The 26063-nt window shown below is 51.8% G+C and overlaps 9 protein-coding genes across 9 annotated transcripts; 5 read left to right on the top strand and 4 right to left on the bottom strand.

Moving 5' to 3' along the window:
* Window positions 1-619: 619 nt before the first annotated feature.
* On the top strand, window positions 620-1553 carry P152DRAFT_482160 (S-adenosyl-L-methionine-dependent methyltransferase). The gene is made up of 3 exons (XM_033681867.1): window positions 620-883; window positions 935-970; window positions 1031-1553. Exons 1-3 carry the CDS (start codon window positions 677-679, stop codon window positions 1514-1516), a joined length of 729 nt encoding a protein of 242 aa, XP_033534319.1. The 5' UTR covers window positions 620-676; the 3' UTR covers window positions 1517-1553.
* P152DRAFT_416984 (S-adenosyl-L-methionine-dependent methyltransferase) lies at window positions 1554-4604 on the bottom strand. The gene is made up of 3 exons (XM_033677077.1): window positions 4239-4604; window positions 4114-4192; window positions 1554-4058 (listed from the first exon to the last, which is right to left on the bottom strand). Exons 2-3 carry the CDS (start codon window positions 4139-4141, stop codon window positions 1777-1779), a joined length of 2310 nt encoding a protein of 769 aa, XP_033534318.1. The 5' UTR covers window positions 4142-4192; window positions 4239-4604; the 3' UTR covers window positions 1554-1776.
* A 974-nt stretch (window positions 4605-5578) lies between these two features.
* Window positions 5579-7944, top strand: P152DRAFT_346224 (amidophosphoribosyltransferase). The gene is made up of 5 exons (XM_033675372.1): window positions 5579-6397; window positions 6451-6712; window positions 6762-6971; window positions 7024-7239; window positions 7295-7944. The coding sequence occupies exons 1-5, from the start codon at window positions 5857-5859 to the stop codon at window positions 7854-7856; spliced, it is 1791 nt and encodes a 596-aa protein (XP_033534317.1). The 5' UTR covers window positions 5579-5856; the 3' UTR covers window positions 7857-7944.
* Window positions 7945-8478: 534 nt separating this feature from the next.
* P152DRAFT_346294 (phospholipid-translocating P-type ATPase) lies at window positions 8479-13518 on the bottom strand. The gene is made up of 3 exons (XM_033675373.1): window positions 12758-13518; window positions 9533-12705; window positions 8479-9481 (listed from the first exon to the last, which is right to left on the bottom strand). Exons 1-3 carry the CDS (start codon window positions 13187-13189, stop codon window positions 8527-8529), a joined length of 4560 nt encoding a protein of 1519 aa, XP_033534316.1. The 5' UTR covers window positions 13190-13518; the 3' UTR covers window positions 8479-8526.
* A 2509-nt stretch (window positions 13519-16027) lies between these two features.
* P152DRAFT_458495 (uncharacterized protein) lies at window positions 16028-18652 on the top strand. The gene is made up of 3 exons (XM_033679479.1): window positions 16028-16130; window positions 16243-17603; window positions 17655-18652. Exons 1-3 carry the CDS (start codon window positions 16049-16051, stop codon window positions 18462-18464), a joined length of 2253 nt encoding a protein of 750 aa, XP_033534315.1. The 5' UTR covers window positions 16028-16048; the 3' UTR covers window positions 18465-18652.
* P152DRAFT_458494 (uncharacterized protein) lies at window positions 18583-19533 on the bottom strand. Its single transcript, XM_033679478.1, has 3 exons — window positions 19122-19533; window positions 18886-19051; window positions 18583-18830 (listed from the first exon to the last, which is right to left on the bottom strand). Exons 1-3 carry the CDS (start codon window positions 19350-19352, stop codon window positions 18724-18726), a joined length of 504 nt encoding a protein of 167 aa, XP_033534314.1. The 5' UTR covers window positions 19353-19533; the 3' UTR covers window positions 18583-18723.
* A 2538-nt stretch (window positions 19534-22071) lies between these two features.
* On the top strand, window positions 22072-23195 carry P152DRAFT_346185 (SRF-TF-domain-containing protein). The gene is made up of 3 exons (XM_033675370.1): window positions 22072-22524; window positions 22656-22790; window positions 22851-23195. Exons 1-3 carry the CDS (start codon window positions 22264-22266, stop codon window positions 23109-23111), a joined length of 657 nt encoding a protein of 218 aa, XP_033534313.1. The 5' UTR covers window positions 22072-22263; the 3' UTR covers window positions 23112-23195.
* Window positions 23196-23681: 486 nt separating this feature from the next.
* P152DRAFT_346202 (uncharacterized protein) lies at window positions 23682-24047 on the top strand. Its single transcript, XM_033675371.1, has one exon. It carries the CDS (start codon window positions 23774-23776, stop codon window positions 23993-23995), a length of 222 nt encoding a protein of 73 aa, XP_033534312.1. The 5' UTR covers window positions 23682-23773; the 3' UTR covers window positions 23996-24047.
* An 891-nt stretch (window positions 24048-24938) lies between these two features.
* On the bottom strand, window positions 24939-25673 carry P152DRAFT_369770 (uncharacterized protein; the record flags this gene model as incomplete). The annotated part of the gene is made up of 1 exon (XM_033675487.1): window positions 24939-25673. A coding segment is annotated over one exon (735 nt), but the record flags the coding sequence as incomplete, so codon positions are not given.
* Between the last annotated feature and the right edge of the window lie 390 nt (window positions 25674-26063).

Here is a 26063-nt window from a genome sequence, read left to right as displayed (position 1 = left end):
GACTAAAATAAAAAAGAGTTCTAGCAGATTATAGACCTTTCGAATTCCTTAGAACCATGTCGTAGTCCAGTGAAGATGAACTCGCAAACCATTTCGTTCGGTCCAAACCATCGCTCCAAGGGCTAGCGCGGCGGATAGGGCGAGGAGGGTACACGGATGGCCACTTCGCGATTGTATGCCCCTTTAAGGGCAGATGAAAGGGATAATGCTCCAGTCCTAGCAAACATTCAGAGCTCTTCTCAGAAGAACCATCTAGAAGATCAACCCGTGAAGCCGACCAAGTTGCATCGTGTGTAATCGACGCGTAATAATCTAACCTGGAGAGTGCAAACTGAATCTCCGAATCTGAGACTGCAGATCGCCAAGTCTCCGAAAACTCCACGCCATCTGTTGATTGGCTGATTAGCCTGCATAGCCAACCGATTGGTCGCCGAAATGTGTGCGGCCATGTCCCCGGAAATTCGGCGACGCTAACCCGATTTGGATCGCGAGAAGCTGCCGTCAGTCCAATTCAGTGCCCAACAGTAAAGAGTACATATTTTGATCAACAGAGAGCAGATCACTGCGTATATATATATGACATGAGATAGCAGCTCCAATGTGTCCCGTCGACATCCAACAACAAGTCAACATTTCCTCATTTTACCTTCTAAACGTCGAGCCCGCTTCCCTAAAAATGGCATCAATTCAGGACGCTAACCGTGCATTCTTCGATAAAATGGTAGCGGAGTATGATCTCAAGCCATGGCAAAAAAAGCTAGAGTTGAATATTACCAATTTTTTGGTTGAGAAGCGACAGTGGCTTGGTCTTGATCTGGGTGAAGACTCACAGGGACCAATTCGTCTTCTGGACTATGCCTGTGGCACCGGCACTATCACTAGGGTAAATATGCTGGCATACTCTATATGGAAGCATATACTGAGGTTTTACTAGGCACTGGCACCGTATGTGGGGCAAATTCGAGGCATCGTAAGTCATCCCTCCCGGATATAATTCCCTGAGCATAGGAAACTAAGCGAGAAATCCTAGGATATCTCCCCCAAATCGGTCGAGAAATACAACTCGCTCATTTCGACAAACCTTCCTGCAGAAACGAAGGCCGTCGAAGGCGATTTGATTGCTCCCAATGCCGTCCCTGCTGCCACCCCTGAGTTTACCGGCTTCGACATCGTCGCTGTTGGGTTCGCGTTTCACCACTTCAGTGACTACAAGCTGGGAATTCAACGCTTGCAGGAGAGGCTGAAGCCTGGAGGCATCCTTTTGATCATCGACTTCCTAGGGGAGGTGGATGAGAGCACCATGGAGGCGTTTGCCAAACGCCACAACCAGTCCACGACCGAACTTCGCGCAACAATGCACAAGACAGGTTTTGAGAAAGGCGAAATTTCCGCTTTGATGAAAGACGTTGGTATGGTTGATACGAGCGAGTTTGAGCTGGAAGGAAATTTGGAGATTGAGTTCCAGGATATCACTATGAACCGCAAGGCCATGTTTGTGAAAGGAACACGGCAGTGAGCTGAACTACGAACATGTAATTAGTGCATTGCTATGTACTGTTGGACTGTGTTGGGTCCTCATAAGTATGCGTATGAAAAATGGAAGCATTGCTGAGAAGCCAGGCGTTCGCTTGTTGAGTGACCTCCTAGGTCATCATCATAATAGAGCAGCCACTGAGTCGAGGGCCACCCAAATCATCCACGCAGTGCATCAACAGCCCCACCATCCCCCATCGACAGCCCCACTCGCGTCTGAGATAGAATGAAGACAGAGGAGTTTCAGAAACCCGCGGTAACGATTTCCCAGCCGGCCAACTCGTCGTCAGCTACGGGAGAGCGCTCAGGATCATCAAGGGTTAGGTCCACCACACGTCTCCTAGTATCGTCATGGCCCCTGGGGTTACCAGCACGCCCCCCAACATCATTATGGCGACTGGAGCTATCAGCAGTCCTCCCAGCATCGTCATGGCGATTGGAGCTACCAACATATCTCCCAACATCAGGAGAGCGTCGTCTCACACGATCACCGCGTCGGTCTTGAAATCGAGGTTGAGGCGACAATGTCCTTGACCTATGGCGGTTGAACAAAGAGCTCCGGGTATCTCTCCGCACGAAATCGCGGCTGCCCAGTCTCAGAAATGATTCATTGGACGGCAGTGCGGCGGAGTCAAAGGCGTTCAATCCCGTCCAGCTCCCAGACTCGTACGGCGAGCAACGTACGTTACCATGTTTACCATCGTCAACGTCTGTCAATGTCCGGATGCATTCGTCGAAAAAGACTTTGAAACATTTGGGGGGGACGGCGTTGCCGATTTGCCGAAGCATGTCTCGACGCGCGCCGTAGAACTGATGGGCGTCTCCAAAGCCTTGGATCCTTGCGTATTCCCTCAGGGTGTAGGTTCGTTTCCCGCATGGGTGGAGATTGCCGAGACCGCCACTGGTCGTGATACACCCCAGGCATCGATGGAGTTTTCGATCGAAGGGCAAACAATCCATTTTCCTTGTCTTCCTTGGCTCGTGGAGAGGATCGTTAGGCTTCATCTCCCAGTCAGAGAGACCACCAAGTACGTCATCAAGGGTCGCTGGCCGCTTTTGCTCGTTCTCCCACCCACGAGTGGGATTGGGGAATCGTGGAAGAGGCACACCTGGGGCCGCTGCGAAAAGTATCAATCGCTCGCGCTTCTGGGCGAGCCCATAATCCATGAATTTGATCACTTTGTACGCGACGCTGTAACCGTGCTTCTGGAAAGCCCCAAGTACGAAAAAGAAGTAGAGCTTATGTCGATTGTATAGCCCTGGCGCTTCTTCAAATGTGACGAGTCGTGGCTGTGTCTTCTTAAGCACATCCCCCAAACACAAGAGAACGGCGCTGTTCATATCGTCGTTGACACCGAGTGTCGTATGCGCCGCGGAAAAATACTGGCAAGGGAATGATATGTGGATGATGTCCGCACGGAGGTCGACCCTTTCAGAGAGGATTTGTTGGATATCGTTATGGTAGACTTGGGCCTCCGAGAAGTTCAACTTGTAGGCCGAACAGGCGTTGACCTCATTGTCGATGCCGTACTTGATCCGAAGCCCAGCTCTTTTTGCAGCGCGAGAAGCGCCTCCAGCACCACAGAAGATATCCCCAAATATATACGCTTTGGTGGTACCCTGGGCGACCTTCAGTTTCGCCACTTGACTTTCGATCGTCTCCTGGGCAGTCTGTTCGACTCTACCCATCTGGACCATATCCATGCCGTCCTGATTGTGGGAAGCCGTCTCCTTTTGAAGCCGAGATCGAATGTTGCCCCAGTCTGCCTGGGTGATTTTTCTCACCACTCCTTCGCGAGGCTTCTCGGATGCTTTGGTGCGTTGGGTGTCTGTCGGGAAGATATGCAGCCAAACATAGCGGCAGATCAAAGGATCGTTCTGGACATCCGTCTTTCGCCGGTAGAGTTGTGGAACAGACAGTGAAGGGTATTCCGAATCCGTGAACATCATATCTCGAACCTGAATGATGCTGTCATCATCAATGGGCACTTCGATTTCGCCCTGCACCCAAAATGGTCGAGGATCGTCCTGGCTTATCTTTGCCACCAAGCATACTTCGTTGGGATATCGAAGTAAAGCAGTGTGGAAGTAACGAGTACGTCGCAGACGCAGGCCTCTTAAGAAGCGACCTCCTTTCTTGGGTTCCATGGTGACCGCGGTCACCAGAAGAATATCTCCTCCAGATCTCTCATCTCGTGTCCCGAACTTATCCTCTGGGAGCTGATCCGCTTTGGTGATCGCGTCCTTCCAAAACTCCACGATGACTCCTTGGTGTAGGTTCACGTCAAACCATTCTGCCGACGGAATTTGATGTTTGGCCTCTTCGAGTCGACGTCGTGGCTTGAGTTCTTTTGGCGGCTGAACCAGAGAGTTCTCGTGCACCGTGTAGAAATTATCAGCGGGCACTTCACGGACATCTTCGTCGAACCGATCATCATCGTGGTCGAGGATGAGGCTGAGATCAATGTCGAAATCTTCGTCATCGCCAAAAGCGACGTCGAAATCGACACCAACGTCGGATGTCCCTGGAACTAGTCAGAATAGGGTGAGCGGCAATTTATACATATGTCCAACACTTGCCTCGCTCTTCATAATCTTGTACCATCATGATGACTTCAAGCGTGTTTAGAACTTTTTCCTGAGCATTGTAAGTACCAAGATGGACAGAGACGATGTGGTGTGTTTATTACCTCCACTAAAAGAAGGCTGGTCGGGAAGTCTTTGAAGCGCAGTACAAAGGCTTTGGTGTTCGTGGAATCAGCAACGAAGGAGAAGACGATTCCCGATCAGAAGTGAAGGTGGAATGTTCTAGTTAATTGGAGAAGAAAGATGTTGACCTGTTTGAAGCGATATCACCATCAAACCGACTGTTTGAATGAGCAAGGTCCGATCAGTGAAAGTGAAAGCGATTTGAGCAACGCGAGAAATCGAGCGTATTCGGTCCTTGGATTTAGACTGAAAAGTGAGAATTTGTAGACGAAAGCAAGTGCGAAGTGAATAAGGAGACTTTCACTACTTGTCAGCACAGCGCCAGAGTATGGACCATGAAAAGTCCAAGTTCGGAGTTGTCAACTGAATTTCAGATGACTTGAAAGCATAGATAATGTAGTGCCTTAAGGTGATCCCTTGGAAGTTCATGGAAAGTTGACGTTAGAGGGGGATGAGTGAGTGAGATGGAACTGTGAGGAAGTATCATGAACTGAGGTGAGGAGATGGAGAGATTGACCTCGAGCAGAAAATAGTGTAGAGAGAGACAGTGCCTAAAGTGAAATTTACTTGTATGAAGGAAGCGGCGCTGATACAATTGTAAAATGCACCAATACTCATCATACCAGTACTGATCAGACAGAATTATGGCATTGAGAGAGCATCATGCAATGAGTCCTCCAGGCCATCTCATGCATGTGTTGCCTCTCCGCCCAACATCCCATAGTTTATGCATCCCCACGAGCAAGCCTTGTCTGTGAAGTCGACTTTATTCAGGCGTTACTAATAGGATGCTATTCATTGAATCATACGGATCGCTTTATCGAGATGGAGCGTTGTATGGATGACACTATCAACGTGAAGAAAAGATGAAGCAGGATATTATGGTATGGAATACCCGAATACGGGTAATACGGATGAAATGTTGCCCAGATGCTGACTGATCCATGTCCTGCCCCCACCAGGACCTTAAGAATTAAGTATTCCGTACGGAGTAGACTGTAGGTACTTGCGGTATCGGTGTGATAGATTCGTTTCGCCTCAGATACAGCCGACGGCATTGGGTCGGGTCGGTCCCTTGGACCGGACGATAACCAGAAAGCCGCTTCAATTCCTAGTGGTAGTCTTCACTATCGCCACTTGACCCATCATGTTTCTCTTAAAATTACTTGACAACATGCTCGAGCGCCTGTCAGTATCCGGGCAGTCTACATGCCCTCCATCAAACGGAAAAGTTCCCTAGGAACATTCATAATCCGCTCATTTCCATCCCCATCAGCTTCAGACCGTGGAGAAACCCCTCTCTCGAAACGTCAACGATAAGGAAGTCCAAAGCGCGGATCGCATCAAGAAGTGTGTATAATTTCCATCTTCCCCGCAATTGTGTCTTCTTCGGCCAAATGACGACGGCGAAGTACGAGAGCATGCGCCAGTTAGATGGGCTTTGATGAAGAAATTATGCGTAGTAGCATGGGGGCTTCGTTTTGACGTCAGATCATGCAAACGACCCGAAAATTGCTCCCTGGTATATCAAGAGCCGACGGCTAACAAATATAGGTACTTTTAAGTACTTTTCCCTAGGTATTCTCTCGGCACTGAACCCTCCAACGTCGCACCATGTGTGGTATCATCGCAGTCATCCATGCGGACACGTCCTCCACCGCCGCCGCCGTCGAGATCCACGATGCGCTCTATCTCCTACAACATCGCGGACAGGATGCTTGTGGAATCGCCGTCTGCGGCTCCGGGGGCCGCATATACCAGTGCAAGGGAAATGGCATGGCATCTCGAGTCTTCCACGATGGCGCCCGAGTCGCAGATCTCCCCGGCTTCATGGGTTTGGGCCACTTGAGATACCCCACTGCAGGGAGCAGTGCCAATTCGGAGGCACAACCGTTCTACGTGAACAGCCCGTATGGGGTGTGCTTTGCGCACAACGGGAATTTGATCAATGCTGCCGAACTGAGGAGGTTCTTGGATCAACAGGCCCATCGCCATGTGAACACCGAGAGCGACAGCGAGATCATGCTCAATATCTTTGCTAGCGAGCTCAACATCACCGGGAAAGCCCGTGTCAATGCCGATGACTGCTTCTCGGCTCTGGAGAGGACCTACAACCGCTGCGATGGAGGCTGGGCCTGTACGGCCATGATTGCTGGTACGCTTGTTACGGTGTACACTTCTAGTATGGAACTACAACTGACCGCATAGGCTTTGGGCTGCTCGGCTTTCGCGACGCCTATGGGATCAGGCCACTGGTCCTGGGGTGGAAGGATTCCGAAAATGGCGAGGGGAAGGACTACATGATGGCATCAGAGTCTGTCGCTTTGGTCCAATGTGGCTACACCGAGTTTCGCGACATATTACCCGGACAAGCGGTCATCATTGAGAAAGGGAAAGACCCGGTCTACAAACAAGTCTTCGAGCAGTTGGCGTATGCTCCGGATATTTTTGAATACGTGTATTTTGCTCGGTGAGTCCTTGGAATGGGCCATGGCCGTGAAGCGATGCTAATTGAAAAGGCCCGACACCACCATCGATGGTATTGATGTAGACGAGGCACGACGAAACATGGGTTTCAAGCTTGCCGAGACCATCAAGAGGCAATTGTCACCAGAGGAACTTGCCGACGTGGACGTTGTGATGCCGATTCCGGAAACATCTGTGACCTCCGCTCACTGCGTGGCGGAAGCATTGAAGATAGAGTTTTGCCAGGGATTTGTGAAGAATAGGTACACCAACACATGCTACCTGCGTATGGGCAAGTGCTGACATCTGTGTTAGATACATATTCCGCACTTTCATCATGCCGAACCAGAAACTAAGGCAAAAAGGCGTCCGCGCGAAACTGAACCCGATGAAGAAGAAGTTCGAGGGAAAGAATGTGCTTCTCGTGGATGATAGTATTGTTCGCGGTACCACGAGCCGAGAAATTGTTAAGATGGCTCGCGAGGCCGGTGCAAAGAAGGTTTACTTCACAAGCTGCGCGCCTATGATCAGGTTCGTTCTCAAACTCGTCCCTGCGCACTCTCGTTTACGATAACTAATCATGTAGAAATGTTCACATCTACGGAATCGACCTCGCCTCCGCGACCGAGCTCGTCGCGCACCATCGTACCCGCTTCGACGTCGCCGATCACATTGGCGCCGACGCGGTGATCTACCAGGAGCTCTCGGATCTCCGCTCCGCCTGCGCCGAACTGTCGCCTCGAGCGGAGCAAGACTTCGAAGATGGCGTCTTCAGCGGACGATACATCACGCCAGTCCCGGCCGACTACTTCCAGCACCTCGAACGCATCCGGGGCGAGACGCGGAAGATGAAGGTGATGGACTCGGCGAAGCAGGCCGTCATGGCCGGCGTCGCGGGCGAGAAGGAGGTGCGCATGACGGCGCAGGGAGTCCAGGTCGATAGCCAGGGGGATATCATCCCGGCCGATGTGGACGACGACGTCCAGAGCCAAGGAGTCAACGGAACGAACGGCGTGAAAGGTCCGGATAATTCGGTGGCGACCTGCGTGTTGTCAGAGAGGACGAAGGAGCAGCCGCAAGAAGTTCGGATACGAGGAGAGAGTCAAGATATCAGTCTACATAACTTGAACGATCATCCACCGGCATAGAACGTACGCGACGGATTTCACTTTGGATATTCCGGTTTTCTATAATAAAAAATAGAGCCATCATGATACGACCGCTAGACAGATTAAACATCAAGGGTCACTCCAACCAAATCAAAACATGCAAGATCTACGTTTTCGCTGATACAAGGACAATGTTGTTATTCACATAGAAAATATGTACTGTACACAACTCCAGACAAATCGCTGGAGTGGACGAAATTACTGGACGTATCTTTCTATGACCGTGTCCCAAAACCGACAAGATAAAGTCGTGCCCCTTGGTCAACCATGCTCGGACCTTCGATCGGCTTCGCCCTCCCTTAAAACTTCCTCTCATTTGAGGCGGCGGCAGCCGTCCCACGACTCCCTCCCGGAACAATGCAGTGAAAAGACGAGGCAAGCAGAAAACACCGCTATTAGGCTTCAAAGGAACCCAAAACCAGACCGTGTGTCGCAAAGGCCGAGCGTTCAGCCGCATATCCCTTATAAAAACGCCGTGCAAATATTTCGGAATAAATACCTTGCAAGCAAGAAACTTCCAAGGTGTTTTGGGATCGAACAAGAGCGATCCTAGTCGAGATTTTTAAGTTGCTGCACGAAACAGCCGTTCCAACCATCCGCGTCACGGACCACCCGTCTCCTAATTACCGATGGCGCGCATTCGTCAGCTTTATTTCATCGTCTCAGAGATATCGCGCATTCGGTGGCTCGTGGTCGGCGTCACAGCCGACTCTTCTGCGGACTGACTCGACTCCATGCGAGCCAACAAGGCCGCGGATGTGAAATCGCGGCTCGCCTCGAAGCTGGGCCGTACTCGATCCATTGATTGTCGCGCCCGGTCGAAGGACCGCCGTTGGGGTTCGATCGACGACCGCGGCGATAGTCGTGCCCCGCTGGTTATATGCCCCGGCAGAGCGGGGATACGCTCGAACGACGAAGGATGTCGTGAATGTGAGTGGCCGGTGAAGTCAGTGCCATCGCTACCACTTTGGCTGTGTGGGTTATTGGTAGTTGTGGCGGTGGGGGCAACCGACGGAGGATAGATGGGTCGTTCTTCTTCCGGCATGGACGGTTTCGGCTGCTTCGCAGCCTTGCCTTCTCCCTCGGAGGATGAGAGTGAAGGGATTTTATCCGCAGCTTCCGCGGGGATCAAGGAATCATCTTCTTTGAGATACTCGAATTCTCCGAGACGAATCTTCTCCCTGACGATGTCCACGTCCCGTGGGAAATAGATCTTCTGGATATATTTCACGGTGAATCGAGGGATAAGGCACATGACTCCCGCCAATAAGGTCTGCGCCCAAAATGACAGGGCACCGTAGACTTGGGCGGCACCCATGTAGAAAAATCCGGAGAACGTGCCCGACGTGAAGACCCCCGTCCAGAAGAAGATGAGAACGGTACTAATGACCACAATGAGGATGAAGAGCCAGTCCCATCGGTAAGTGTTGAGAGCGACATAGAGATTGGCGACGAGAACCGCGACAGTGGCAATGAAGACACCAAGACGTTTCGTGTCGGCAAGGTCCAACCCATTGTCCGTCACGAACGGCGTGTTGGCGAAGGTGAGGTACGCTGAGAAGTATATAAGGACGGACTGTATGATGCCATCGAACATGTAGCTCCTGCTCATGGTTAGCATTGGCAAACTATTGCATTACGAACATGTCACTTACCAAAACTTCCACCATGTCCATTCCTTCCGCAAAATGCCACGCCGATAGAGCTGAGGCACGGCCAGTGAAACCTTGTCATTCACATCTTGGTCCAGGACGCCGAGGAAGATGACCGGCAGGGACGTGAAGGCCAGATTGAAGAGGATGATGTAGGTATAGTCGAAGACGTTGGGGGTGTCGAAAGCGGCCCATATCTGGTACCAGAACAAAGTGAACGTCCAAATCATGTTCTTGTAGAAGAAATTGAGGATTGTCTCCGCAGTTCGGCGGTACGACCACCGTCCATGGACCAAAACCAGGCGTGTCAGGAAACGGAACTGGCCGATGGCATAGTCAGACGACATGGCCGCCTGCCGTCCTTCCAATCCGGTAATACCGACACCGACGTGGGCTTCTTGAATCATCGCAACGTCGTTGGCACCGTCTCCAATGGAGAGGGTCAGGCAGTCCAAACCATGCTTTACCATGCCCACAACCTCTGCCTTCTGAGCCGGGCTGACACGACAGCAAAGGACCGCCCGACATTGCTTGCACAGAAGAAGGAACTTCTGGCGCAAGCTCTCATCCAAGACCAGCTTCAGCGAATCGCCGTCGATCACGATGGCATGGGTCGGAGGAGGGGGTTCGTGATCGTCCTGTGCAGCTTTGAGGTCTTCGTCCGATCCAGTGAGGCCAAACGTGCTGAGGTTCTGGTCGAGTAGCTCGCGGGCCTTGTCCATATCCTCATCATCAACTCGGAAGACAATGAGATCCATGTCATTGTCCAGCAGGTTGCACGAGAATCCGATATTGATCGCAGTCTCGACCTTATCACCCGTTAGAACCCAGAGCTTGATCCCCGCCTTGGCGAGGAGGGCGATTGCGTCCGGGACGCCTTCTTGCAGTCGATCCTCGATGGCGGTCCCTCCAATTAGAGTCAGGTCGCGCTCAATGCGGTCCGAGACCCCCTCGAGCTTGTCTTCTCGGTCCGCGATCGACGCCGCAGCGAGCTCATAATCTCGATTCCATTCGCCGTACTCGCTTTCCGACAATTCTCGTTGGGCGATACATAGCGTTCGCAATCCTTCGCGCGCGAACATCTCCAAATGCTCCGCCGTGGTCTTTCGAAGCTCGGCCTGCTCGCCTCGTTGCAGGCGAGAATATATCATACTATCTGCTCCTTTGCAGAAAAGAACGATCCTATCGTCGGGCATGCGGATGATGGCGCTCATCCGTTTCCGGGTGGAATTGAACTCCAGAACATTCATCACCGTGTACTTCTGTTCCTCCCCAAGGACGTTGAGAATCACGCCATCGTCCGTTCGCGCTAGCATGGTGAAGCCAACATCTTTTGCCGTTGCGACCAGAGCCGCCTCGTCTGGAGACTGGGCCTTGAAGTCGATGGTTGGAGGGTCTCCCGGCATCCGATCGACCATCACGGTGTGGCACAGGGCTAAAGCAATCATGAATTTCTTGTTCGCAGCCTCCTGCGCTTCGCCACGGTCTCCTCGTAGATCTTCGATGAAATCGGGCGCAACGAAAGTAAGGTCGGAGTCCTGCAAATAGGGATTGGGATGCATACTGCGGATGTCTTCCAACATCCGCACACGGTCTTCGGCAATCTGTTTCAACGCTTTCGCGGATTCTTCTTCGACATTCATCCTCTGTCTTCGCTGCATGCCAGCCATGGCCTCCGTATACGCTTCTCCATACGCTTCTCCGTTGATGGTGCACTTCTTGAACTCCATAACGTTCTGGGTCAGGGTGCCGGTCTTGTCGGAAAAGATGTACTCGATTTGGCCAACATCGTCGGATATATTCCACGTTTTGGGCGTGCATGGGTAGTCGATGGGCTCGTAGTACATGAGTACGTCCGAATAGATGAAGAAGGCCTGAAGGGTCCGAACGATTTCCAGCGTGATGTAGAGCGAGATGGGGACCAAATTTTGGAACAGGATAATACCAGCACAGAATGTGATGAGACCATTCAGGGTCGCGGTGCCACCGTAGTTCCCATATTCGAAGTGGTTGGCCGACGTCCTGCCCTGGGCCCACGAGACGCTCGAGTAGATGCCTGCTATGAGGCACATGCAGAACAGGATCACGAAGTTGTACAGGACGTACCAATTCAGGTCTTTGGACAACTTCGCTCGCTTGCTCGGGGTGATTCCGGAGTTCAGCATGATTTTGGTTTCCTGGCCGGTGAAGATAACTACGCCGAGGGCCCATTCGGTGTTCCGCAGGATACAGCCTCGAAGGAGGAGGTTGTTGGCGGTGATGGGCTCCGCCATCTCGACGCCCGGCGCTTGCTCATTCTTTGGATCGCGCTGGTTCCATCGAGCCACGGCGTTGTAGACGTACAAGTTCGCATGGGGAGGTTCGCTTTCGATCACGAACTCGGCCTTCTCACAATCCCGAGCATGCTTGATCTGGCGGCCGCAGTGCAACGACTGGCGGACTTTCAAATTGGTCTCTCCGTCCAAGTTCTTCGTTTCGACGTAGCATGCGCCATCTTTCTCCGACGTCGATAGGATGACGACGTCTGCCGGGATTTCCTGGTTGCTAAAGAGTCGGACATAATCGCCCACTTGGACGTTTTTCCATGCGTCCTGCTTGAACCGGGCATTTTCCGGAGCCTCTTTGAACGGATTGATCACACTTCCGTGGACCTTCTTATAAATGCCGGGCGGCTTCACACCGTCGGGATCTTGACTAGCGACGTCAAGGAAGCCAGCCCCGTGCTTTTCGTCGGTTGCAGCGGAGGAAACGGCACCCAGAGGGGGTGTCTGAACGGGGGTCATCTGAATGTCATCATGTCCGCTCCTTGTCGAGAGAAATGACGTGCGTTGCGTCATTACGGACTGTCTGCGATCGCCAATAGATGGCCTTGGCTCATTGTCAGCAGTTTTCCCGCGTCCTATCTTTTTCTGGTCGCGGTTCGTCCACAGCCGCCACACCAGCAAAACGGCTCTTGTATTTGCTTTCTTGAATCGACGCCACAGTGATATCTGGTCTTCAGCAGTATTGACATTGCTGAAGCCGGCAAGTTTATACACCGGCGCATTGTTCAATTGGTTATCCAAGACGGTTCGGCCCCAATCTTCAATCGCATCTTTGAGTGCGGTAAGAGTCAAAATGACGATCAAAGGGACGGCGTTCAAGGCAGGGTCGACGACGCCGAATATCGGGAAAGCCTGGACACAATTGTTAGCACCCAATCGTTTCTTCCTTCCGGTTGGAACATACCCCGAGAATGATGCTGAAGAGGAAATAGATATTTGCGATGTTGTGGAATTGGAACCACAGGTTCTTGGGTATAAAGCTGATCGGGGTGTATTTCGAAGTGCGTATTTTATTTCTTGCATAATGCTGGGTGGGATGACCGTCCTCATCGCGAGCCTCTGGCGGAAGAGGGAGGTTGAAGAAGATGCGTCGCCCGGGGCCTTCTTCCTCCGGTTCGGGTTCTTCGGGTTTCATTAAGTCATCAGGGCCGTCAGTAGTATTGCTATCTCGTTTGAAGTTCGATTTCGTATCGTTCGAAGCTGTTCGCCGATGGAGTCGATCCATAATGGACTTCCGTTTTCGATCGCCCGCCTTTCCACCCGTCCGTTTTGTGGCCCATCTTAACCGCTTGGTCGATTCTGACACGTTACTCTGCACATTTTCGTCCTGTGCCATGGTGTGGGCGGCGCTCGATCGAACGGCGAGCGTTCAGTCCCCTTTGCTCTGTGGAGGCGTGTGATGAAGCCGGCCGCAGCCGGGAGCCTGATTGGCGCAGCAATTGGCAGTTTCCGCTCGTCGAGTTCGATGTGGTCGGGTGACAGGTATGGACTTTCAAATTAAAAATTGCGGTGGAATTCACGGACTCGGATGGCGCCGAGATTGAAGACAAGACGAAGTCGATAGGTACAGAAATGAAGTCGGAAGAAAGGCCGTCGCGAATGGGCATCGATGCAAGGGGGGCGTGACGCTGATACGGGCGAGGACAATGGAGAGGGAATGATTCACGACGACGCAAAGACAATAGAGGAAACAAGAAGCCGGAAGATATAGATTGGAGCGAAGGTGGCCGATTTGGAGGGGTGGGAGGGAGGAAGAAGATCGTAGGGAGGGTGAAGATGTTAAGGTCGTGCTGGCAACTTTGTACAGTAAGGACATGTAATTACTATGGAGTGCAGATTAAGAGTAGAGGTGAGAGGAGTAAAGGTCTGAGGAGGATTAGGGAGTAGGGAGGGAGAGAAAGTGTCTGGGCGGGCGAAAAGTTGCGGAACTTTCTCTCTGGTGGCTCTGGAGTCTTGAGTCTTGACGTGCTGACCAACCAAATCGAGACGCCAACTTCAGGGCCAGGGGACTCCCGGAGAGAAGCACAGTAGAGCCCACTTTGCTGGCGGATTGAACGGCAGAATGGGCGTAAACGGTCCTTTCGGGCCCTTCGGCTTTAACTCCCGAGTGGACGAGCGACACCCAGTCGACCCTGAAAGACGACCCTGAACCCACACGGGGATATCTCGCGGATGGTGAGGATGGTGGTGATACTGGTGGTGATGGTGATGATGATAATGATGAGGATGATGATGAGGACAATGGTGGTGGTGGTGGTGCTGTTGCATGTAGAGAGTAAGGAGGCTTAGGAGGGGATGATTGATTTAACTGTCATCTACCTCTTCCGTATAGCTTACTATGTATTTATAATTCCATGACAGCTTACATGGCAGGTCATGCAGACGGAATACGAAATACCTACTGGGTAGTGGGTAGTGCTGCTTATCCTATTCACATTTCACGGCCGTACCAGTTACAATGGGAAGAGTTCAAGAACCAAGCATCAGCGGGATGAACGAAAAGGAAGCGCAACCAAATAATGGACCTGTCAAGTCTTCCCAGTGCTTAATACGCGTCATCCAAGATACATTATTGAAGAATATTTAGAATAGCCCTCTCCTTAACTAACATGCTCTGGGCCTCTGGCGGGAAATTAGGACGAAGGGTAAGGAACGTCTAAGCTCAATCCACGCCGATCCTCCCAGTCAAGTCAATACAATATGTAGTGACGATAATGGCCCCCATTTGGTCGCTGAGCCTCAATGGCTTTGACATTTAACTGTCAGCTTCCCTCGAAACAATTTCTCGAAGTGTAGATCATCGCGACGCATCAGAAGGAGCTGAGGATTGATGTGTGTTTATGGCGGCTTTCCTTCGATTTTGCCGCCTTTCTAGTTTCCACGGTGCAGATTCCACCGCGTCCGAACGGCATAATAATAGCGATGCCGTCCACATCCGGGGTCCACTCTCTCGTGGTTCATACTACATCCACCAAATCAATTTATGAAACTTGGTATCTTCCGCAAGCCTGAATCCAGCTACAGCCTACAGGAATGAAAACCTCAAATCTGTGTGTCAGCGCTGACACACCATTTTGCGACCTTGAAGGCAGTGTCGTTCTTGTGAAAGAGGCTGAGGCTTGCATCATTGCATGCAGGACATTGAGGATTCCGCTCGAGCTCTGTCTTCTGTAGACTGTATTCCGAATTACAAACCTGCAGCCCGCACACCATTAATTGGCACCGCAGTTTCGGTCCTCTCGGAGCACGTCCCCCGCATTAAGGATTCCCTAGATTTCGGTGACTCGCTGACGCTTTCCGCTCTGCGCCGGGGTTGCTGTGGTTTGCTGTTGATCCCCCACCGCCCGCTAGAAGCCCAAGCATTCCAGATTAAAACACGCCAGGCTCTTGGAGACTAAATAAGAGACTTGGACCATTTCTGCCAGATTAAGGGATTAATAACTCGGTTGACTCCTGAACACAGTTAAACAGTATATCTAGCATCAAGCATGAGACTTGGCCTCTTGGGGTTTGGGGCTGTTGTTCGCACTCCCCATTGCCTGACGTGATTGATTTGCGAGGGTTACGCCGAATTAAGTGCCCAGTTCCTTGCCTGGATGGAACGTACAGCAATTAATACCGCGCCCGACTCCTGAATGCTTCGTGGCTTTTGCGACTTGGGCACATGGTGGTCTATCTGAGATCCGATAAATACCCTATGATTCATGCCTGGTTGGGAACTTGGGCAGGCATGGACAGGCTTGGGCAGGGGACATCTGATCAGGAATTCAAGGGGATTTAAGATTGATATGACTTCCTCTGCTCCTAGAGATATATCAAGACGTTGTGCTCCTGGAGATATGGACAATTGGACATACGTACGGACGTAACAAGACAGATCACGGATGGACTGGGTCTATGGAGATCCAGTCCATCTGCTATGCTAAGTATGAGAGGACAGATGAAATAGCAGTGATGTATCACGTGATAGCGTGCTGTCCTTCGCGTTCAACGCGAGCTTTTCAACGTGTGGGCGACTTGGCGTTCATGATTATTGTGTCAAACAACAAGGTGGAAATACTTCATCCAGAAAACCGACCCTCTGCTGTATTCGACACAAGTTTAACAACCCCAAATTGGAACTGGTGTGAAGCAGTAAACTGGACGAAACGACTGGCCATACCATACCACCCATCTTCGCCACGTCCCTGGGCTAATGCCTCCGCTATCCAGCCAGTCCAACATTACCCGCTTCTTCAAACCATCATCCAAAGAAGATGCTCGACCCCCCTCGTTAGGTATGCTCAGCTGTTCTTTGTTCTTTATTCGATAAGTTCCAACTTGCCGCACTTACTGCTCAATGCTCTCCCTGATATATTGAACGCTACCGACTAAGTTAAGACACGCCAGAAGTCAACGATGGTACAAAGCGGTCCTCGACCTCCCGATCGAATGCATCCACCACTCAGAGCTCCTTTCGCCCAGTTTCGCTCTCGATACGCTCCCCAACAGCGGAGCGAGGATCGGCCAGAGATGCGATAGATCCCACTTCTCCCCTCTCTCCCATACAAACATCCTTATCGCCAGCGTCTTCCAGCATGAATGACATGACCACCTCTCCCGGCACGGGAGCTCCATCGTCGTCGGCTCCGAACCGCTCCTTCGCCTCGACCACATCGTCAAAACGTGCGATAAGGAACGGCGTGGAAATCATTCGACCCTCAGATAGCGACGAAGATTCCGATTCATCACTAGCTGATCTGGTAGAGCTATACCACACGTTTAACAAGCAATCGGGCCGCACCTCCATCAAGTCCCGAGAGAAGCTATCCCCAAAGAGTCCAACCGACCGCGTTTTCCGATCGTCCACGAGCGCGACCAAGACCCTCCGCCAACGCAATGCGCCGAAAGCAATCGAGAAGCCGAAGTTTTCGCTTGCCTCTCTGGTTAAGTCCGCCCAAACAGACGCCAAGAGAGAGGAAGAGATAGCCAGGATCAAAGCAATACTCGATGCCCCAACCGATTCCGACGACTCCGAAACGAGGCCCAAAAGACATCGATCATCGCGACTCGACACCAAGACGATTGCCTTGGCCCTGGATGGGGAGGAAAGCGATGAGGTCGAGCGACTGGAGAAGGCCGTTAAGCGTACCAACGCCCTACAGCAAGATCCATGTTGGCACTTCTTTCAGGAGAAGCACGAATCGCGACCTTCTCCACCATTCCCCAAGCTGTCTGATTCGAATAGTATATGGGCTCGCGTCTTCCAAACCCCCCCAAAGCGAGACGATGCCTTCATCACGGGCTTCGTCGAACGCATGGCTTCACGACATTCGCTACCCGACGAGGTGTATGTGTATATGCTCGAATACTTGAGCTGCGATCCTCGGGATGACTTGGCGTCGAGTTACTTGAAAGTACTTCAAACCGCTCCCATGAATGACGTGCTCACTTCTTCTCGACTGAAAGAGTTACTTCGGGGTGTCGGAGCCGGCCAGTGGGCGTTGGATTTCGACCACCAACTGGTTCCTGAGCCTAAGAGTCCGAAAGAGATTCCCGAGTGTACGCTCTCTCGTGGGCTATCATGGATCCTGCGGCTCCTCCAGTACAGTGCCTCCGGCCTATCAGACCATCTCCGAGGTTTCATCATTGTGATATTGATGCGCATGTCCTTAGATGATACCGTGTCACTCGACTGTGAAATTTCTCGACTGGTCAACGTAGCACTATCTACTTTGTTCAGCAACATCGAAGTCCCCGAGCCCGAATATGTTCGTATCAGGTCCTCGACTGCTGTGACGAGCCGAACTAATCTTTAATAGATCCTCGGCGTTTCCGAGATCATCTTCAATACCACCACGAATACATTACTACAGGCCAAACTAATCCAAGTCCTACCGTCACAAACTCCTATCTTACATCGTCTCCGACGACGACTCGCGCTGAGTTTCGGACTGACCTCGGCGGAGTATCTAGACGCCGACCTCACCAACCCGATCCTCATGGACACCGTCATTCGGCACCTCCGCACCTCCCCCGAATATATGTACCAGCCGCACGCGGACTACGTCATGATGCGAGCTCGCGTATTCCTTCTCGACACCGCTCTCGACAGCGGATTCTCGTCGCTCCTCTTTCCCGCATGGCGGCTTCCAAGCGCTGCAGGCGCACCATCAAACGGAACAACATCCCTAAAAGCACCACTCCCACTTCCCGTTATAACCCCCAGCTCGCCGAAGCGAGGTACTCGTCCCTCGACCGACCCGGGCAGCGAATCCACCTTCAACGCGTCAGCCGCCGCGCTCTCCGACTCCATCAACCGCATCAGCGCGCGACTGGACTATGCCGGCCCGCAAGATCTCGCCCGCATGGAAGTGTACGGGACACTGAGTCGCTGGCAGCTCCGCGTCGAGCATGCAGTGCGGACCAAGGAGCGGAAGAAACGGGTGTGGTTCGAGGACCGCTCGGCGGAGGAGGAGAAGCAGAAGAGGGCGATGGAAGCGTGGCTGGAGGAGCAGAAGGGGTCGAAAGCAAGGGAAGACAACGCCGAGGCTAGGGCGGAAAATGACCCAAGATCGTCCGAGACCCAGGCGGCGCTCGATGACCAACTGCGGATGGAGATGGAATCCTGATGACGACGAATATCCTAGCGTATGGATAGCAATGCTTCTCGGTATGGCGTGGAGTTACGGGGATTCGGGTCGTTCACTACTGATCCAGAAAGTGGTTGGCTTCGGAATAACGCCATATATGAATAGAGTATAGGTCATCGACACCGTATATTTATGAGAGGTTACGTAAAACCCATGGAACTAGTGCGAAACCAAAATATTGAAGAGTTTCCCAACAAGTGTCTAGGTCTCGATTGATTGTTCTCCAGTCTTCCTTCGGTCACAGACCCCCGAACCCCACCTTCTCATCGATATGCCTATATCGTTCCTGTTCCCTGCGCCACTTGACGAGGCATGCAACACATAGGACGAGCAGCGCGTCCAGAGCTGCGATGTGGTTAGACTCTATGACATTGGGATGTTCCGGACATGGAAAGCGTACCAACTAGGCCAAAAGCCGCCGTGAAGATGATATCAAGGTACCCGTTGGCAAAGTTGCTGAAGTCCGCCACACAACCTTGCTTCTGCGCCGCGATAAACGCATTCGGACAGACGCTGTCCTGAATGAACGGCGGGGATGTCGAGTTCGTGTAGCCGCAGCAATTGAACTAAACGATTGCGGTTAGCATACTCTAGGGAATCAGGCTTCCAAAAGCCACGGCCGTCCAAGAAACCTACCCGTTGCTGCAACAAGCTCTGGACTTGCGGCGTCTCCTTGCCCCAGATGAATTCTAACTTCGACCTCGTCGTCAGGGTATCGAACCAGATGAACAGCCCCAGGATCAAGGTGAAGATGGCACAGAGGATGATGCCCCCCGCGTGTACCCGTAGCCATGTCGTACTGCTGGGCATGACCATGGCCGGCAGTCCGATGAGGAAGACGATGAAGATGAGGATGGCATTCACCATTCCACCTATGCCCGTGAAGGAAAGGTCAGCATGTGCCACGCCTTCCCCAAGACCAAAAAATTGAAGGAGAGAAGCGCATCCATCTCATGCTCGCCGTTGATGGCGGGAATCGACTTGGAATCGGCATACCTATTAAAGGACACTGGTCGAGCAGCACGTGCTGCGCAACGGTGGCCACGGTCGACGTGGACCCGGCCCCGGCCTGGCCTTTGCTGACCAGCGAGAAGACCAAGATGAGAACTCCTCCTCCTAGGAAAAGCGCCTCGTGGGCCAAGTACGTAAGTCTCAGCGTGTTCGTCATTGTGCGTGAGTTGCTCGCAGGATCGGTGCGGTGATGGTATGGTTTGAAGGTTCGTTCTACCCGACAGTCGATCTACGACCGCAGTACGCAAAGGGGAATTCGAATGTAGCGAACGACAAGAAATGGAAAAGGGAGTAGAAATATATAGAGTCACCGAAAAGTCTCACCGCACGAGCGCCTGCGTCGGATTGCGGCGAGTTGATAGAAGAATCAAGCAATAAAGGACATAAACATCGAGGAGGTAGAGAGACATAGGAGAGAGAGAGAGAGAAAAGGACTCTGCCGTTGCAATGTTCACCAAGGCGCCGCAAGGCGAAATGGTATGATAGAGACACCATTTCTTACGCCTCTTCTGATGAGGTTTGGTGTTCGGCAAGACGTATCGCGTTTCAAGACTGCTCCAGGAATCACCGTGAGGCAAAGTTTGAGGCGAGTCATTCCAAGAGCGAACTGGCTCAAACCGTCATTGTACAGCTCAAAGATTCTCTCACGAAGGTTTTAGAAACCCCGAATTCTACAGCAAGCAGCAGATACTCCCCCTATCGTGTCGTCTCCGCATCATGATGGAGTGGTGGGTAAAGAGGAGCTGTATGAGTGAGCAAAGGGCTTGAACAAGGGTCGAGAAGGATGGTTGCACGTGACATGTGTGAATGAGAGGGAGAGTAGATGGTGTAAGATGCGCTAGGCCAAAAAAGGCAGCTCCTGAAGCAACTCCCGACAGACTCGGCCCTTCCCTCCCTTAAAAGCTGAGACTGTCCCACGGTCATCCTTGACTTCCTTACTCATGCTTCGCAGTTCACGATGCAATCGAATGCAGGAATGATGTTCCACTCATCTATAGGATGATTCCTGAGAGAATATTCTTCAGCAGTCAAATCGGGAAATAGAAGGGTCGCGCTATCGCTGAGTCGGTGTAGTGGAATGGATTGGTGGTGCGCGGGCCGAAGGGAGGATTTGGGGTGTCTCGGGCACTCGGCACAATGCGACGGGAGACAGGGAGGAGAGGGTGCAAAGAGTGGGTATTTGGTAATCGAGTCGTCGCACTTGCCTGCAACTGAAATCTGAATGCAACATGGGCGGCAGATATAGACCAATGAAATGTTATGAAGACGCGGCACACTAAGACCACCAAGCCAATCATCATCGATATTCACCCAATGGTAAGATGCCATGATGCCCGAGCGTTGTAGAATTATGGACTTGACTCCCCCCTGTTGCTGCCAGTTGCTGAGAAAACGCGATCGCGCAGTGTTAAGGCATGGATCAGGACCTAAGGCATCTAAAAGTGATCCAATCACATGCATAGTACCACCAACCCGTGTGTAACCAGCGGCCCCCAACGAAATTCGGCGCTTTCCCTCCTTGTCTGTCACAGCACTAGAGTAGGCAAGCACGGTATCGTTTCTTCCCCCCTCGGTGCAAGTTCCCTCCTGTTGGCTTGTGCTGAATCCTGGCCTTGCTCTTCTCAGCGTTAAATTCCGCCCGAAGAAGCCAAGCTTCAGTCCTTTCTCGTTTCTCCCTTCTTTCACGTTTCAACCCCCTCATTCTTCCCTCCACCACAGGGACATCACCCATCACTGCATCGACCATCGAGGGAATTATCAAGCACTCGCAACAAGACAAACCTCTCAAGGCATTCACACATCGACTCTCGACTACTTCCTCCAGCTGAGTTAGAAGTGCTCCTGTCACAAGGTGCACCAATCTTCGGGTACGTGCCTCATATTATTCCGGATTTCCTATCACTCATATCCATCTACTCTAATGGAGCTTGACTGTCCCGTCATCACCCACCAAGACTAGACCTCTTCTTTACCCCTTCAGGCTTCACCTCCACGCATGCGCCTTTTGGCTATTGGAGACAATTGCACCAGAAACACACATCATGTATGATCGGTATGATCGGCAAGGGGTGTGCAATTGTTATTCCATGCAAAGAACCAGAATCTTTGGCTCATCACCCCGCCCATCTGCATCCCTTGCGTGCCACAACAGTCTTGGTGCCCGCCACTCATCGGATCCATCCATCGGTTTCATCTTTCTGATGCATCAGCACTGAAGTCTAGTCTCCTCATCTGCTGTGGTGGATGGACCGTGGACTGGTGCATGTGGTTTTCCCCGTCCCCGTGTCTCAGGGCTCTCACTGCTCACTACTCACTCTCACTGCTCAAGCTCTCGGCGTGTGCCTTATCGCCTGTCTTCCTTCACCAGGCCAGCCCCAAAACATCTCCTCATTCCTCTTTGTCACTTGCCCCGATTCATCCAGCTCGCATCCTTATCCGACTCTTCTCTAGGAGCTGGCACACCTACCTGCACTGCTGCACAGCGTGTTTCTGATCTCTGATTTGCTCGGTTCTTACGCTCGCAGCTTTTTCATTCGCTTCCGACTTGACGGACGCCAGCCCATTTTCTCAGCCCTCTCCCTCGGTCGGCCGCATCCACTGCCCGTACCCCCCCAAACTGCCCCCGACCGCCTTTCCTCTCTTCGGTTACCCTCCTCTCCAAACAGGTAATCCCCACATAGGGCCACACTCGACCGCAAAGAGTTAAGACAAAACACAGTTCCTAAAGCATCCATTTTGCAGAGCAACCGCCCACTCATCTCCCAAAATGGCAACCGAAATCACCGATCACGACCAGAAGCTTTCTGAGTCGGCTGTCGATGACACTGGTGTCGGCAATGGCAATGGTGCATTGGGAGCCGATGCAAATCGCGGCACCAAGCGACCGCGACCCAGCAACGTGGACGACGATGACGATGATGATGACAAGCCGGGCCGTGAGCGACGCAAAATTGAAATTAAGTTCATCCAGGACAAGTCGCGAAGGCACATCACCTTTTCCAAGCGAAAGGCTGGCATCATGAAGAAGGTACGGACCTGCATCGGTTGCCCGTCGCGCAACGTCGCTTGGAACCCCGTCGAGTAACACCGCGTCGGCGCGTGTCTTCCACGTCTTCGTCGTCGGCTTTCAAATGTACATGCTAACCATTACTCCGCTAGGCGTACGAATTGTCCGTCCTTACCGGAACGCAGGTGCTACTGCTCGTCGTCTCCGAGACCGGTCTAGTCTACACGTTCACGACTCCCAAGCTTCAACCTCTCGTCACCAAGCCCGAAGGCAAGAACCTCATTCAGGTATGTTCCCTTGCGTCCGCTCGATGTCTTTGGGTTCCCTGTAACTGACCATCGGATCAGGCTTGCCTCAACGCGCCCGAGCCCACCAGTGCCAACGATAACGACATCAACGGCGAACCGCCGGTCGAGTCTCCCGAGGAAACCCACCCGCAAGCTCGAGGCGGGATGCCCCCCGGCGGTGGTATGCCACCGACCCCATATGGCCTGACACCAGAACAAGCGCTCCAGTATCAGACATACTTGCAGCAACAACAGCAGGCCGGCGGCTCATACGCAGGGCTACCTCAGAATCGGATGCCAACCCACCCTCAACACCAATAGACGGGAACCTGTCTGTAGAGATGATCCCCTGGCGTGGCATAACATTCTCAGTCCGTATGATGATATAATATGGGATCGGTTGGCGCAACGGTGACTCGCCATCTGCCTTCGACCTTCCCTACCCGAAAAAGGATCGTCAGCGATATTCGAGTCAAAATAGATTTCAGATGTCATGTCCAACACAGCTGCTGCACGAAGGGCTTGGTTCGGACGGTATGGCTACTTTCGGTCGTGGGTCAGGCGTTATGTGCTTGAAATCATTCGCATCCTCCAAATCCTTCATCCGGTCTGTCTCTTCCCTTCTCATTTATTGCCTTGCGTTTGCGGATGGGGTGAGGGAGCTTCTCATGGTTCATAATGCGATTCGTCGGCTCAAAGTTCGAGGCGGTTCGACTCCATGCCAATCTCTGCCTCCGTTTTCGTCACTCACTTTAGCTGGATCGTTGCCCGAGCTCTGCTATCACGACAAGGCAACGTAGTCATGCTATGAGGAACATCAATTGGAGCGAGTGAACGAAGTTCGGAATGGATCTGATTGTACGGAGGGTTAATGGGATGGATGCTTTCGACATCACTGTATTAGGTATATATTCGTGATAGACAGATCGTTCCCGTAGCTCGCGGCCTTCCAGGGTTAATGCATTCGGGTGGGCCGTAATTTCATGGTCTTGTTTCAATCTTTCCATCGCCATCGCGAGAGGCGTGTCTCGGCAACGTCAAGCGTGGTTACGCTGGCCCTCGTTTCCAAAAATGAGTATCAGATCATGGGTTACTTCTGCTTGAGCGTTCGGCTAGACAACATATGTCAAGGAGATTCCAAGTTGATCCTGTCACAGCTAATGCCAGGTCATTATGGCCCGGTTAGAGTAATAGTGCTGGACTGAGCGAAACTTGCAAAAAGCTAGAAGTGCTCCTCTCATGCGCTGACATACTAATTTCCACGTTATAGTAGACTCCCAATATGAGTGAGACGGCAAACAACGGTATATCAAAGAAGTCCAATTCCGTCGTCCGCTGACCAGAAAGTCGTTTGATACTTGAACCTCACGGATGACGACGAGAATATATACTCTCCAGACCCCTCAAATAACATTGAAATGCGAACCACGACCTCCATCCGAATCCCACACTTACCTCTACGATTGGTCGAACCGCTCTCCAAACACCCCATCCCAGCCATCCCATCCGCCGAACCCGCGAACTTTCTCGAAAGAAAGCCATGCCTTATGTCGTGGCACGCCAACCACCCGGCTACCCGCACCGTGGGTCGCACACGAGATCTGGGCGTTCCCGTGCAGATACGGAGGGGAGGCGTCCCGGAGTCTCGCGCTTGATCCAGCGCGATAACCCTGCAATATAGGCTTCGATCTGCGAGCTTGTCGCTGAGGATGGGGTAACAAAGGGGAGGGAACCATTGATGCGATATCATGACGCTTGGGATAAGAGCGGACAGATCTTTTGGTCGGGTTTAGGGCTGTTCCCGATTGGCGGATTTCCCGATTTTGCGGATACGATATCGGCACGGATACGATATCGTCAACCTTTCAGGTTTGCGGATACGATTCGCCGATTCATATCGGCAGCTTTCTATTCTACCGATATTTTATCCGTTAAATTTTGTCAATATCGGCGAAATCGGTGAATCGGTAAACTACTTCATTAGGACTAGCTTCAATCTGATTTCTATAAAGATTTTTGGATAACTTGGCTGCTGGAATTCTAGGGCTTTGCATAGGGATCATTTATCAACATCAACATCCGCATTGTTTCACCCTTCATCGAATATCTCCGGATACCTAATATATCTCTTGCCGCATTGAATAATCGTTCCACTGACATCTCTGACGATGGAATTGGTAGATACTCTCTTGCTGCTGCTGCCATTTGAGGCAGTTCATCCTTGTGTACTCGCCACCAGTTACAAAGCCAATTCGGATCTGTAGTATCAATATTGCTAACTCGAGGACTGTCAAAGTACCGATCAATATCGGACAGAAGGGGCACCGCTTGAGGCTGTAGCCGTTGGAGCATTCGGGATTCTACCGTCTTGATTTCCGATGCCGACTGCTGTAATACCGTTCTAGGCGATTCGCGGTTCCGAAGTGGATATTTCTGATGAAGACTGTTACGGACAGCTCTTAATATTAGATTCCCAGCCTCTTTATCCTCTAATTCATTGAGGATTAGGTCTCCTTTCACCCGAGGATCTAGAATCAGAGCAGTGTAGTAGGTATCTGATTCATCCATAAAGGTGTAGTATTTCTCGTATTTCTTCATTCCTTCCTTGATTGCTTGGGCAATATCACGATCTAATCCCGAAAAGACTCCCTGAGCTTCAGACCCCTCATTGAGTAAATCATGTAGCTCATAATAGAGTGGGACGGTAAGGCTGATCTGTGGCTTTCGCTCTGATACGAACAGGGTGAGCTCGTTGAACTTGCTCAGTACTTGATGAATCTGAGACAGGTGCTGCCATTCCTCGGTGGTAAAGGAAGGTATCTCCGTCTGTAGGGCTAGGTATCGATTGATCTGAGCCTTTGCTTTTAACCCGTCATCTAACATTCGATAGGTAGAGTTCCAACGAGTCTCTACATCATATTCAATGAATTTTTCCGAGAGATTCATGAATTGACAGACTTCTTTCCATTTCTGCCGTCTCTGTGGGCTCCGGTCAATCCAGAGAGCGAGAATGCGGAGCTTAGACAATGCTGTCTGACTCGATATAGATCCCCCAGCGTATAAGCTATCACAGATGGTGTATGCCTCTTCCACGCTTCCTGATTTCAAGGCGCGAAGGATATCTTGAACGATTAAGTTCAAAATATGGGCCAGGCAGCGGATGTAGCTGTCCACTCCGCGGAATAGAAGCCCGTTTGGGAGCGTCTCTGCGCCACATTTTTCGTTCAAGGTATGGAACAATTCTGAGGCCATAACTTCATTGTTACGGGCATT

The sequence above is a fragment of the Eremomyces bilateralis genome (genome assembly GCF_010015585.1).
Source record: "Eremomyces bilateralis CBS 781.70 unplaced genomic scaffold P152scaffold_9, whole genome shotgun sequence".
Lineage (NCBI taxonomy): Eukaryota > Fungi > Ascomycota > Dothideomycetes > Eremomycetales > Eremomycetaceae > Eremomyces > Eremomyces bilateralis.
Note: the sequence above shows the minus strand (reverse complement) of the source record. Positions and strands in the feature narration are given on the sequence as shown.

Coding starts and splice junctions, on each gene's coding strand:
- P152DRAFT_482160 (XM_033681867.1), top strand. CDS start 677: ATGGCATCAATTCAGGACGCTAACCGTGCATTCTTCGATAAAATGGTA. Junction 884..934: donor GCACCGGCACTATCACTAGG/GTAAATATGCTG, acceptor AGGTTTTACTAG/GCACTGGCACCGTATGTGGG. Junction 971..1,030: donor TGGGGCAAATTCGAGGCATC/GTAAGTCATCCC, acceptor GAGAAATCCTAG/GATATCTCCCCCAAATCGGT.
- P152DRAFT_416984 (XM_033677077.1), bottom strand. CDS start 4,141: ATGATGGTACAAGATTATGAAGAGCGAG. Junction 4,059..4,113: donor ACAAGATTATGAAGAGCGAG/GCAAGTGTTGGA, acceptor GACTAGTTCCAG/GGACATCCGACGTTGGTGTC.
- P152DRAFT_346224 (XM_033675372.1), top strand. CDS start 5,857: ATGTGTGGTATCATCGCAGTCATCCATGCGGACACGTCCTCCACCGCC. Junction 6,398..6,450: donor CTGTACGGCCATGATTGCTG/GTACGCTTGTTA, acceptor CTGACCGCATAG/GCTTTGGGCTGCTCGGCTTT. Junction 6,713..6,761: donor GAATACGTGTATTTTGCTCG/GTGAGTCCTTGG, acceptor CTAATTGAAAAG/GCCCGACACCACCATCGATG.
- P152DRAFT_346294 (XM_033675373.1), bottom strand. CDS start 13,189: ATGGCACAGGACGAAAATGTGCAGAGTAACGTGTCAGAATCGACCAAG. Junction 12,706..12,757: donor TCTTCAGCATCATTCTCGGG/GTATGTTCCAAC, acceptor AATTGTGTCCAG/GCTTTCCCGATATTCGGCGT. Junction 9,482..9,532: donor TGGACATGGTGGAAGTTTTG/GTAAGTGACATG, acceptor AACCATGAGCAG/GAGCTACATGTTCGATGGCA.
- P152DRAFT_458495 (XM_033679479.1), top strand. CDS start 16,049: ATGCCTCCGCTATCCAGCCAGTCCAACATTACCCGCTTCTTCAAACCA. Junction 16,131..16,242: donor TGCTCGACCCCCCTCGTTAG/GTATGCTCAGCT, acceptor AAGACACGCCAG/AAGTCAACGATGGTACAAAG. Junction 17,604..17,654: donor AAGTCCCCGAGCCCGAATAT/GTTCGTATCAGG, acceptor AATCTTTAATAG/ATCCTCGGCGTTTCCGAGAT.
- P152DRAFT_458494 (XM_033679478.1), bottom strand. CDS start 19,352: ATGGTGAATGCCATCCTCATCTTCATCGTCTTCCTCATCGGACTGCCG. Junction 19,052..19,121: donor AGAGCTTGTTGCAGCAACGG/GTAGGTTTCTTG, acceptor GCAATCGTTTAG/TTCAATTGCTGCGGCTACAC. Junction 18,831..18,885: donor GGCGGCTTTTGGCCTAGTTG/GTACGCTTTCCA, acceptor ACCACATCGCAG/CTCTGGACGCGCTGCTCGTC.
- P152DRAFT_346185 (XM_033675370.1), top strand. CDS start 22,264: ATGGCAACCGAAATCACCGATCACGACCAGAAGCTTTCTGAGTCGGCT. Junction 22,525..22,655: donor AGGCTGGCATCATGAAGAAG/GTACGGACCTGC, acceptor TTACTCCGCTAG/GCGTACGAATTGTCCGTCCT. Junction 22,791..22,850: donor AAGGCAAGAACCTCATTCAG/GTATGTTCCCTT, acceptor CCATCGGATCAG/GCTTGCCTCAACGCGCCCGA.
- P152DRAFT_346202 (XM_033675371.1), top strand. CDS start 23,774: ATGGTCTTGTTTCAATCTTTCCATCGCCATCGCGAGAGGCGTGTCTCG.